We start from the raw sequence: 10673 nt of genomic DNA, 5'->3' as shown, positions 1-10673 counted from the left end.
GCCCTCGTCGTGGCGTACAAGCAAGGCGTCGATCGATTCTTGATCTGATCAGGCTAGGCAAGAGTTTTAAAGAGATACAGAAGGAGGTTGAGATTACATGGAGTATTAATAGAGTACAGAACCAATACGTCTAACAATGTGTGTGTTTTTAAGAATTCCATGGCAATGAATGTTTATCTAGTGGCAGTATATATCTTTATGGAATCCATTTAGTGAAGTACGAACCCCCATTATGTACTTCAATTTTCAGGAATTGCTATGTAAGTCCAGAGATGAGTTGTCAAGTGCAATCAAGAAATGAAAGATTGATATGACCATAGAACATGAAAGTACTATAATGTGCGGCTTCATTAGAGGTGTGGGATCGATGTTTCATCACCTATTGACTATGTTAATTTCTATAACCAGTTAGTTCATCACTAGCAACTTGAAAGTGATGAAGATCCGGTCGCAAGAGACCAACTGTAAAAGCTGATATTCGATCTAAATGGTTTCATTGACAAATTTTGGCGGGGAACTAAAACTCATTGACGATGACAAGTTTGGAACTGACTTTCATCCATGTATATATGGCGCTCTCCATGTTTGGAAGAATCAAAGGGAACATGAACGCAGGCATGGTTCGTACAGGAACAAAGTTGTTTGAAAGAGGATACCAAATGGACTGCCGCGTGGAAAGACTAGGAAGGCCAATGCCAATCTCTAATTTTGTGGATAATAAGATACTACAAACCTGGTGCTCTTTCAAACAGGAATTAGTCCAGAGCACAAACAAAGTACACATAAGTGGACGAAACGAAAAGTTACACCAACCCATGGCATGCTGATGCTCGACATGCTAGCATTTATTCATCCATTACTTAAAACTTATTCATGAGCGTGCATGCATGGGGCACGCATACATTCCTTCGCGCCTGCATAGCTAGAGCTAGCCTGTGAAGGGTGTGTCGGCGACGATATCGACGAAGATGCGCACGCGGTTGGGCCTCAAGTCCCGGGTCACCGGTGACCCAGCTGGCAGCACGACAATGTCGGCGTCGGGCTTGTCTTTGAGTATGATCTCCCTGGCCTCCTTTATGGACTTGCCCACCACCTCTGGCCATGACTTCTGCCACGACTCGCCGGCGAGGTCTCCCGTGCCAACTGGAACCTCCATGGAGCTCATCGTCGATGGACCAGCCTACAAATCAGTTTTCCAAAAGCGAGAAATAGGTCAGTCTTAGAGAGAAAGTAGCACCAAAACTGAAACTAATTCATCCATAGCAAGATGCGTTTCTAATTAAGCAAAATACGCTAGCTAGCTAAAGATTGATCGACAAAATTCAGATGGGATACGTATTTGTGATCCGACTCACCGGCTAAGTGGACCTCAAGAAGCTTGTTTCTTAATCTTCTGAGCCTGGTTGCTAACTTGGTGCTGCATAAACACATTGCAATTGCATGGATGGGTACTTATAGGGGAGATCGATATAAGCGGCACTGTGTTATGTGCAGAGAAGATGCATGTACCCAGGGGAAGGCGCGTGATACACGAGATAAGATGCTGATTGGCCGGACTAGATTTCGTGATGGATAACACGTACGGATGCTAAGGAAGACGACAGCATACCACGTGATTCACAGGTCCATCGACTTGTAGCTAGGAGCTCAATGAACCATAGCCGTTTTCCGGTGCTGTAGTGCTCCTCAACTTAGTTAACTATAACTAGTATAAATGCCACACAATAAGTTGATGCTATATCATCAACTTCTCCTTGCATGTCTAGAACATTCAATCAGTACTTCTGGTGAGTGTGTGCCCGGTCGATTTTTTTTGCTCACCCATTTTCCCTCATGGTTTATAACATGCTTACCGCTTTATTTCTCTTGATCCAATAGTTCATTGAAGAACATGAGTTCCATGGAGGGAAGCACTGGGAAGTTTCCAGAACCTGCAGGAGGGGGCACCGGAGCCAGCAGTGTGAAGACGTCGTGGCCAGAGGTCGTCGGGATGTCTGTTGAGAAGGCCAAGGAGATCATACTCAGGGACAAGCCTGATGCTGAGATAGAGGTCCTGCCAGTCGATGCGTGGGTGACCCAGGACTTAAGGCCCGACCGTGTCCAAATCTTCGTCGCTGTTGCCGACACCCCTACGGTTGGTTAGCTAGCTTATCAGGCATGAATCATTCATAATTATGTAACAGAGAATAAAGATATCTGGCGCATCGGGGATGTACTTTCTCTTAGATAATCATTTAAATGAAGGAATAAAGGCATACTGGGCATGAGCGAATCATGCCCAAGTTCAGGCTTCAGTGTATTCATCCATGACTTGTTGGGCGGTGCTAGTATTTCACGTTGCGAGTTTTTCTTTTTGACAGGAATTTCAAGTTGTGAGTTGGCACGCTAAACCTTAGGATAATAATTATTTGGAACTAAGCACAAATTGGTCAGTACTTACAGTAACTGAAAGTTATGTGCCACCCTAAATCTCAAGCAAGAGCAAAATCGTAAATATATGACACTAGTAGAAACCCTAGTATTATCATCGGTACTCAAAGAACCATAACCGCTTTATCGGCTGCACAAATAATGACTTATATCACTTTCACGTGAACTTTAAACTACCTGTAACTTTAATGTGATAGGCATGCAGCAAAGGGGCGCGACTCTTTTTGTTCCAAACATTGACAAATGTTTTGATTGCTTGCAAAGTTTTATTATCGAATGGCATTCGTGAAAAATGTGGCAAAAAAATATCAGGCGCTCCAAAATGCTGCCATGTCCTTTGTATGGAACCAATTATGTTTTCCTTAATTATTTTTCTGAGTTCCTGAACATATCATCGCTAAATTTCTTGAGGAGTTGCAGTGGGCTTCCAACTAGGTAGAACTCTTCAAGTTGAAAAAAGATCAAGTATGCTTCCTTCAAGCTGAAAAAACAAACAACCTTCACCAAACCATATAGTTTATGACATACACCGTTTCAATTGGATTGGCTAGGTATAAGAATCCATAACATGGCTGAAAATTATTTCCTTTTTGTACATGATGCCAGATGGGGCGAACACAATGGCCAATGGTTCCAAAGTGGTCCCTACCATTGCAGAGGAGGAGCCCACTTCTAGTCGATGTTGTCTCTAATGATGATGGTGTCGTGGCGTGTCGATTGAATAGGCTTCATCCGAGATGACGATCTTCATGGAGAGGATGTTGGCCAAGCCTTCTTTCCCCGGCTCGTCTTTGTATTTGAAAAAAGTTCACGTATTAAAACAAATTAAGTTGTTGACACATTTCTGGATATACATTTGTGTACTTTGGAAATAAGGTTTAAGTAGTTACAAAAAAGAAAGTAAAAACAATACCATAGCAAAAATGTTTAAAAAGTGAAACTAAAAGTAGGAGAATAGGAAAAGAAAAACCAACGGAAAGAGACAAGATAAAGAAAGGAAAAAAAGAGAAAACAAAACAAAACAACAGCGGACACGGTCGCAGTCCATGTAAGAACTCTAGAAGCGTTTGGGTGACATTTTATAGCTGAAGTCATTAAGATAGGTTTTTCCGGTCACATGTATGAATCCGGTCGAAGAGGACACCAAATGGACTGCATCTGCGCATGCCACTCTAATTTTGAGGACGACGTTGAGTTAATCAAATACTTCGATATAGCACTCTCTCATCAAACTAAAAGTACAATGCAAAAACATACACATAAGTAGAGATCCATGCCATGGTAGCTAGTGCTCGACATGCCTGTATTTATTCATTCATTGGTAAAAATGTATTCACGAACATGCATTGTGCAGGCATACATTCCTTTGGGCTTGCAAAGCTGCCTAGCCAGTGAAGGGTGTTTCGGCGACGGTGTCAACAAAGAAGCGCACATGTTTGGGCCTCAAGTCCAGGGCGACCGGTGCCCTTGCTGGGAGAACGACGATAACATCGTCAGGCTTGTTCTTGTGAATGATCTTCCTGGCCTCCTTGATGGACTTCCCCACCACCTCCGGCCACGACTTCGACTCCTCAATGAAGAGGCCTCCAGGGGTGGTGTTGTCCGTGGAGCTCATCGTTGATCTAGCACGCTACAAAACAATACACTGAGCTACCAATAGCAAGTTGTGTTTCTAATTAAGCAAAATTTACCAATGCTAACTAGGTAAAGATCGATAGTCAAGGGCTAGACGGGATACTCAAACTGTTGCTAAATGAACCTCGAGCTTGTTAATTGATCGTGGCTTGGTTGATATCGGCATATAACTTACTACAAGTACTAATAAGTTATACGTGCATAGCACGTCAGAGCTCATATAATCAAATTACCACCCAAGATAGACATATTTGTTTTTATATTAATTATAACATGGAAATGGAATTGTGCGGCATATACATGACATATAAGATGCAAAAGCACGTAAAAATATATCGAGCGTGTTTTGTCTAGGTATCTATTCTGGCTATATAAAGCTATTGTTCTATCTACAAAGATAAGTCTCTCCCTACTAATAAACCACCGATTGCTTCTGGTCGTACGTCGCGGCAGGTTTGCAAAAAAGTCCCCGTATTTTTCAGTATTCAACCCGCAGTCCTTTTGTAAGTGAGAAAACGTTTCGATCAGGAATTTTGCAAATAAATCCCTACAGTATATGGTATTAAATCCGCGGTCCTTAAAGTGAGAAAAAAAGAAACCCATCGGGATCTCCTCTCTCTCCCTCGCCTCAGCCGCCAGGAGCGGCGGTCGATCCGGTGCCGCGCCGGCCGCGGGCCGCCGGCCGGTGCCGGCGAGCGTCCGCGCCTTCGGAGTCTTCCTCTGCGCCTTTCTGCATGGGGACGCGTTCGGAGGAGCTCGCTGCCAGGTTGGCGGCCGGGGGCCCCGGCGGCGTCGGCGGACCAGCAGGAGGAGGATGCGGGGAGGGGCAGCACGAGCGGGTGGTCGCGCTCCGCGAGATCAAGAACCAGACCTTCGAGAACCAGACCAAGAAGCTCCTCTACCTCCGCCTGGGTGCCGTGTTAGCGGTCGTCACGGCGCGTCACCAGCCATGCTCGTCCATGAGCGGCCGCGGCGCAGTACTTTGCTTGCGGGGTAGACGATGGCGCGCATGCCGTGCTTGCTGCTGGAGCCGTGGGGCACCTCCTCGCCCACCCCGACAACAAGGTCAGCTTCCTTCAATTGCTTGTTTCCTTAATTTCGTGTATGCTTGCTCGGTTTGGGGATTTGTTGATCAATTGGGAGAATATTTGTTGCGTGCAGAAGAGCTGGTGGGAGGAAATGGGTGGCTACCCAGCAACTGCTTGCTTGCTGGTTGCGCCAATTTGGGGCTTGCTAGCAATTGTGCTTGTCCCTGAACTATAGACCAAAAAGAGACAATGCTAACTTAATGAATGTTTTGTGTGGGAATTAGTCTGTACATTAGCCACAACTGGATCCAGATTGAGGTTGGCGGTCGATACCAACGCCGTCCTGGATGGCGTGCTCGAGATCGAAGGCGGGGAACTCCAGAAGGCAGACGGCGGCATTGCCTCAGTTGTAGCTGCATGGGGAAGAGGAGGGGTGGAGGAGTAGACGCTGCATCTCCATCCGCCGTGATGGGAGTGATGGCGCCGGCGCTCGCCGTGTCCGCCGTCAGCTCCATCTTGACGATGTTATCCTCGATTGGAAGTTCGAGCGCCCTCACAACAGGACTTACTCCACCCCTTCTCCCTCCCCGTTCCCTTCCCCTGGGGGTTAATTGAAGTATTTATATTTCCGTATTAGTGTGGTTCAACTAGCTATTGGGCATATGGTGTCTTTTCTGAATTTTGGTCTCAAAGATGATTTTGTGAGTTCAAGCTTTTGTGCGATTCCTGATGTTGTGTTCCTGCCAAATGACATATGTCCTGCACTGAATTTTTCTGACGCTATAATCATGGCAGGAGCTTTGTACTGGGAAAGCATGTCAGAATTATCTAGAATTGATGGACTTTAGTTGGTGTTTGTTTGCTGGATGGAATTAGATTTGTGGATATATCAGTTTATGGGTGGCTACTTGATTGGTGAATTCACCTGCTATATGAACACTATTTTTAATAAATGGTGTGCATCTAGAGATGTATAAGAACAAGTTTGAGGATAAAGATTCATATAAAGAATTATGTAAAAAATTGTGATTCTTAATATCTTGAGAACTAGCATATATTTTTTCCACTACATTAGCCTTCAGATTTTTCTTGGATTTGCTTTCTGCACTAATGTTTTCAGTACCATCCTTCTTCCGCGATGCTGCTGCATGCCAGGATTCGCAGTGGCACCGCCGCAGCCAGCGAGGACACAAGCTCACGAGGATTGTTGCCGCTTCGGAGGACATGGGAGCTGCCATAGCCAGCGAGTACGTGAGCGCACGTAGGCACCATCGCTTTCGAGGATGCGAGAGCCATCTCAGCTTGAGAGAATGCGCATACCATCTCCAGGTATATAGCAGTAACATCTCTCCCTAACTCCACTCCGATATGTAACATTTTTTTCTCTCCTATTGTGAGATTGCAGTGTGTGCAACAAGTGTTCCTCTAAACGTCTGAGCGTAAAGACTACTCATGGGTGATGCTTCTGTGACCAGACCTCTACGTATGTCCTTTGCGGCCTTTCCTATAAATAAATTATAAGTATATGTCATTGCCATATTAATTGTGTACTTCTCTATTAGAAAATCACAAGATAGTTTCAGTGTTGTTGTTCTCAATCATGTTACCCTTAAGTGCAAGACATCAATTTGCTCTTAAGTAAAAGGGAAATTTGAGCAGGAAAGGTAAGCAATTCGAAGCAAGCTCCCGAGATAAATTTTCTTTTGGTTTAGCTAACGAATGCCTTGGTATAGGTCTAATCTCTCCTTCCTAGAGATGGTTCTTTCTTATTTCTTTTACGGGGACTTACTTTTGTTTCTTTAATTAGGATATCTTCACCTGGTATTTTTTGTTTTAATTAATGAATATAGATCAGTTGCATTGTTTTGTCTCAACCAAGCTAGCCGTATAGTAGAAATTCAGCATGCACACAAGGTGATCTGGTTGAGTTTTACTAGGTAACCGTACCATTGTTGTCTGCATGCTGAAAAGCTTATGGGTATGTACTGAAACTAAATTATACTCCCTCCGTCCGGAAATACTTGTCATTGAAATAGATGTATCTAGATGTATTTTAGTTCTAGATACATCTATTTTCATCCATTCTGATGACAAGTATTTCCGGACGGAGGGAGTAGTTGTTAAGGATTATTTGCAGACAGGTCAAGACCGGAAGATGTCATCATTATCCCTAAACTGAGATGTCTTCAGGATTGGAAATGTCACGAAGGCCCCCGTACAATTATAGGTACCAACATATAAAAATCCAAGAATTTCCCGCTAAGAGACACTCGACATGCAAATTTAAATCATGCTAGAATTCGTCAAATACCATGTTTAACCTGAATTAGTTACTTGACATGTGCCTATCTTCTTCTTTTTCCAAATTATGTGTTCAATTGTTCATCATATTATTGATGGAATTAATTTTGCATCGATTGTTTGCACCACTTGATAATTACAACGAAAGTTATGGATGTCCAATCTGGCTGGTTGTTTGTCTACTACTAAAGCTTGTACATATTTGCTTAAATTTGAATACATGTCAAAAAAATCTCCCGTTGCCACACACACATCCGTGGCAATTGTTGAAAGCTCTGAATGCTTCACTCTTTGTTCTGATGCTTAGGGATATTGGGTAGAATCCAGTGTCACTCATGATCCTGGTTTAATAGAGGAACTGAATTGATCATGATTTTGAATGTCAAATGTCACACAGGGAAGGGCCTGAACATGAACTTACTTGGTAATGCCCATTTGTGTAGATCGGTAGCCTGTGGCATCTATTTTGTCCAATCGTCCGCCACGAACAAATTTTCTTTGTTGGGTGCTGGTGGTTCTACTTCCAATGTTTTTGTAGGACATTGCTCGGTTAGTAATGACTTTGAATGTAAAGCGTGCTATGAAGTACATGATGCGCTGTGTAGTTCCCTCAATTACGTGAAGAAGAAGAATGGCAGCAAAGACTTATGGTATGATACCTTAATATATTTGATTGTCTTGATACCGTGTTTCCTTTCTTTTTCATATAGGAATTACACTAGGTTATTTTTACTATGAAACACGAATTCCACTGTTATCAGGGGGTTTGAAACCTAAGGCAGAGTCACTGTTTTCTCTCTCCAGGGTCAATTTTGTTTTTCTCGCTTTAGAATATTTTCTAACCATGTATCTAAAACTTGCAATATGCTACTTACTAACTATGGCCTTGCATAGGATGGAAGATACACTCATCGTCACACATATGTTTTCACTCATCGTCAAGCATTGCACTCCCAATGTCCATATATTGTTCAATTACCACTGATGTCGACCTAGGTTATAAACCAAAATAAGACAATCCTTAGCATGGTTTTCCAAGCTATGTCGCTCTTTGAGACATGCTTGATAATTACAAAAACATTGGAAGTTGAAAAATGTTTATCCTTAAAGACTTTATTTTATAAGTTTATTTGTCACAATCAAATATATGCCTCTATATTTGTTCAGATTCCTGCAATATGCTATATTGAAAATTGATTTGTTAAATTTGCATGGCCAGATGGTCATATGGATAGAAGTATTAGCATAAAAAAACCCAGATATTCCACAAATGAAGGGCCTTCTTTAACTGAATTGAGTGTACACAATGCAAAGCCTTCGCCCAAGAGTATGACAATGATGCTGAACAAGCCCTCAAACCTATGGCATTTAAATAAACTGATCGTGAACTGAAGCTATGTGAACGATGGGATATTTCTGTTCGTAGTAATAAAAATATTATTGCAGTAACTTACATAGAGAGAGAGAGGACATGACGAACGTTAAGCGTTTTGTAGTTGGGGGAGGGGCGGATCTGAAGCCATGCTTAGGGCGTGTGCTATTTGTTTTCCCGTTGCAACGCACGGGCAATTTTCCTAGTATGATTTATGAAAGTACTTAGCCTTGAATACAGAGTAGATGCATATTTATATGGGAGATTGGTAGATGCGGCGATGCAGCTATAAGGTATCTGCAGAGAAGATGCTCGCACATCTACACATGCATGCACCCAGGGGGGGTGCGTGATACACGAGGTTGTGTGCTCATTGGCCGCACAAGATCTCGTGATGGATAACACGTACGTCCGCTACAGAAGAGGGCAGCATACCAAGCGATTCATGGGTCAATCGACTTGTAGCGACTCCTTCCTGGTGTGTACTTCTCCTTAACTTGGTTAACTACCAAGATCCTCTTGTATAAATGTTGCCGATGCTATATCATCACCTTCTTGCACTGCTAGAACATTCAATCAATTCTTCAGGTGAGTCTGTGCTGCCTTGTCATATTTTTATCTACCCATTTCTTCCCAGTGATTATATCATGCTTAACACGCCGATTTTCTTGATTCAAGAGTTCATTGAAGAACATGAGTTCTGTGGAGGCAAAGGCGTGAAGTATCCAGGGCCTGCGGGAGGAAGCACCATAGTCACTAGCGCAAAGGCATCGTGGCCGGAGGTGGTCGCGATGTCCGTCGAGAAGGCCAAGGAGATCATCCTCAAGGACAAGGCCGATGTGGAGATCGAGGTCCTCCCAGTCAACGCATGGGTAACCTAGGACGTAAGGCCCGACTATGTGCAACGAGAGATTTGTCCAACTTATTGTAGTTGCCTGGAATCTTAAAAGTGCGCATGCTCGTTGGCGAGAACGAGCGGCCGCTTCGTCACTTGCATGCATGTTTATCTTTTTATATCTGCTAGTGCATGGTTGTTGGCATTACATGTTGTCGGACTGAACACATCAAAAATAAAGCAACAGATTCTTGTGCATTTATTTTTTGTTTTCATTTCTTTTTAAAGTTGTATCTTTCAAACCGCACGTTGAAATGCAGGTTTGTCTTCCTTGTTGGATTCCTCATGACGAGATCTTTGAAACTAGATCCCGCATGAATATGTTTTAAAAAAACTGTTTTGATGTCAATTTTGGTGCTATATTGTGCAACTTTAGTACTGCATGTTACAACTTCTTTTCAAAAACCAATTTTTTGAGTTGTATGACTCAATTTCCTATGAGTTTGCATCTAGCAACCATGACAACCTAGCGTGCAACTAGTCTAGTGCATAGGCCAACTACCTAATAGTCGATGTGCAACCCTCCTCCTTATTCGTGGACGTGTGTAGCTTTCTACTATTGGCACACCCTGCCCCACCTCCACCACCAGCGGTATGAGCAACTTAATCTATTGTTCAAGCGAACTGTCTATTATTCAATGTGCCACTCCTTCCTCTCCCTACTTGTCAATATCTAGTTTCAGATGGTAGAGGCAACAAACGGAGTTGCACACTGTCTGCTAGGCAGTTGGCTGGGGCAACAAGTTGCACATTTCACGGACAGGGATAGATGGATGGTGAAAATTCCACATTATTGACGGTACTGAATAGTTGCATATACGCAAGGCGCTAAAGTTGCACATCTCATTAGTAGGGGTGGTTTCGGCAGTCGGGAAGTCATCGTGTACAAGGCACAAGCCGTCATCGCTTCTCCCTCGCCGGAGCCAGGCACAATTTGTTGTAGTTGACAGTCGGGAAGTCACCGTGGCAAGACCCCATAGGAACAGCGCACCAGAAGAGCAGCCGCCGATGA

At 43.4% G+C, this 10673-nt stretch overlaps 3 protein-coding genes and 1 long non-coding RNA gene across 4 annotated transcripts; 3 read left to right on the top strand and 1 right to left on the bottom strand.

The window, feature by feature from the left end:
- Positions 1–674: 674 nt before the first annotated feature.
- LOC123103992 (subtilisin-chymotrypsin inhibitor-2A) lies at positions 675–1502 on the bottom strand. Its single transcript, XM_044525705.1, has 2 exons — positions 1356–1502; positions 675–1180 (listed from the first exon to the last, which is right to left on the bottom strand). Exon 2 carries the CDS (start codon positions 1163–1165, stop codon positions 929–931), a length of 237 nt encoding a protein of 78 aa, XP_044381640.1. The 5' UTR covers positions 1166–1180; positions 1356–1502; the 3' UTR covers positions 675–928.
- A 125-nt stretch (positions 1503–1627) lies between these two features.
- On the top strand, positions 1628–2303 carry LOC123103987 (subtilisin-chymotrypsin inhibitor CI-1A). The gene is made up of 2 exons (XM_044525693.1): positions 1628–1787; positions 1879–2303. Exons 1-2 carry the CDS (start codon positions 1759–1761, stop codon positions 2141–2143), a joined length of 294 nt encoding a protein of 97 aa, XP_044381628.1. The 5' UTR covers positions 1628–1758; the 3' UTR covers positions 2144–2303.
- Positions 2304–4632: 2329 nt separating this feature from the next.
- Positions 4633–6590, top strand: LOC123103976 (uncharacterized). Its single transcript, XM_044525683.1, has 3 exons — positions 4633–5130; positions 6214–6422; positions 6499–6590. The coding sequence occupies exons 1-3, from the start codon at positions 4800–4802 to the stop codon at positions 6520–6522; spliced, it is 564 nt and encodes a 187-aa protein (XP_044381618.1). The 5' UTR covers positions 4633–4799; the 3' UTR covers positions 6523–6590.
- Positions 6591–8798: 2208 nt separating this feature from the next.
- Positions 8799–9936, top strand: LOC123103982 (uncharacterized). The gene is made up of 2 exons (XR_006450055.1): positions 8799–9354; positions 9445–9936. It is a non-coding gene; the product is annotated as an uncharacterized lncRNA (long non-coding RNA).
- The last annotated feature ends 737 nt before the right edge of the window (positions 9937–10673 follow it).

This window comes from Triticum aestivum, chromosome 1B (assembly GCF_018294505.1).
Source record: "Triticum aestivum cultivar Chinese Spring chromosome 1B, IWGSC CS RefSeq v2.1, whole genome shotgun sequence".
NCBI lineage: Eukaryota > Viridiplantae > Streptophyta > Magnoliopsida > Poales > Poaceae > Triticum > Triticum aestivum.
This window is presented reverse-complemented; position numbering and strand designations above follow the sequence as displayed.

Coding starts and splice junctions, on each gene's coding strand:
- LOC123103992 (XM_044525705.1), bottom strand. CDS start 1,165: ATGAGCTCCATGGAGGTTCCAGTTGGCACGGGAGACCTCGCCGGCGAG.
- LOC123103987 (XM_044525693.1), top strand. CDS start 1,759: ATGTCTAGAACATTCAATCAGTACTTCTG. Junction 1,788..1,878: donor ACATTCAATCAGTACTTCTG/GTGAGTGTGTGC, acceptor TTGATCCAATAG/TTCATTGAAGAACATGAGTT.
- LOC123103976 (XM_044525683.1), top strand. CDS start 4,800: ATGGGGACGCGTTCGGAGGAGCTCGCTGCCAGGTTGGCGGCCGGGGGC. Junction 5,131..6,213: donor TCGCCCACCCCGACAACAAG/GTCAGCTTCCTT, acceptor TAATGTTTTCAG/TACCATCCTTCTTCCGCGAT. Junction 6,423..6,498: donor AATGCGCATACCATCTCCAG/GTATATAGCAGT, acceptor GTGAGATTGCAG/TGTGTGCAACAAGTGTTCCT.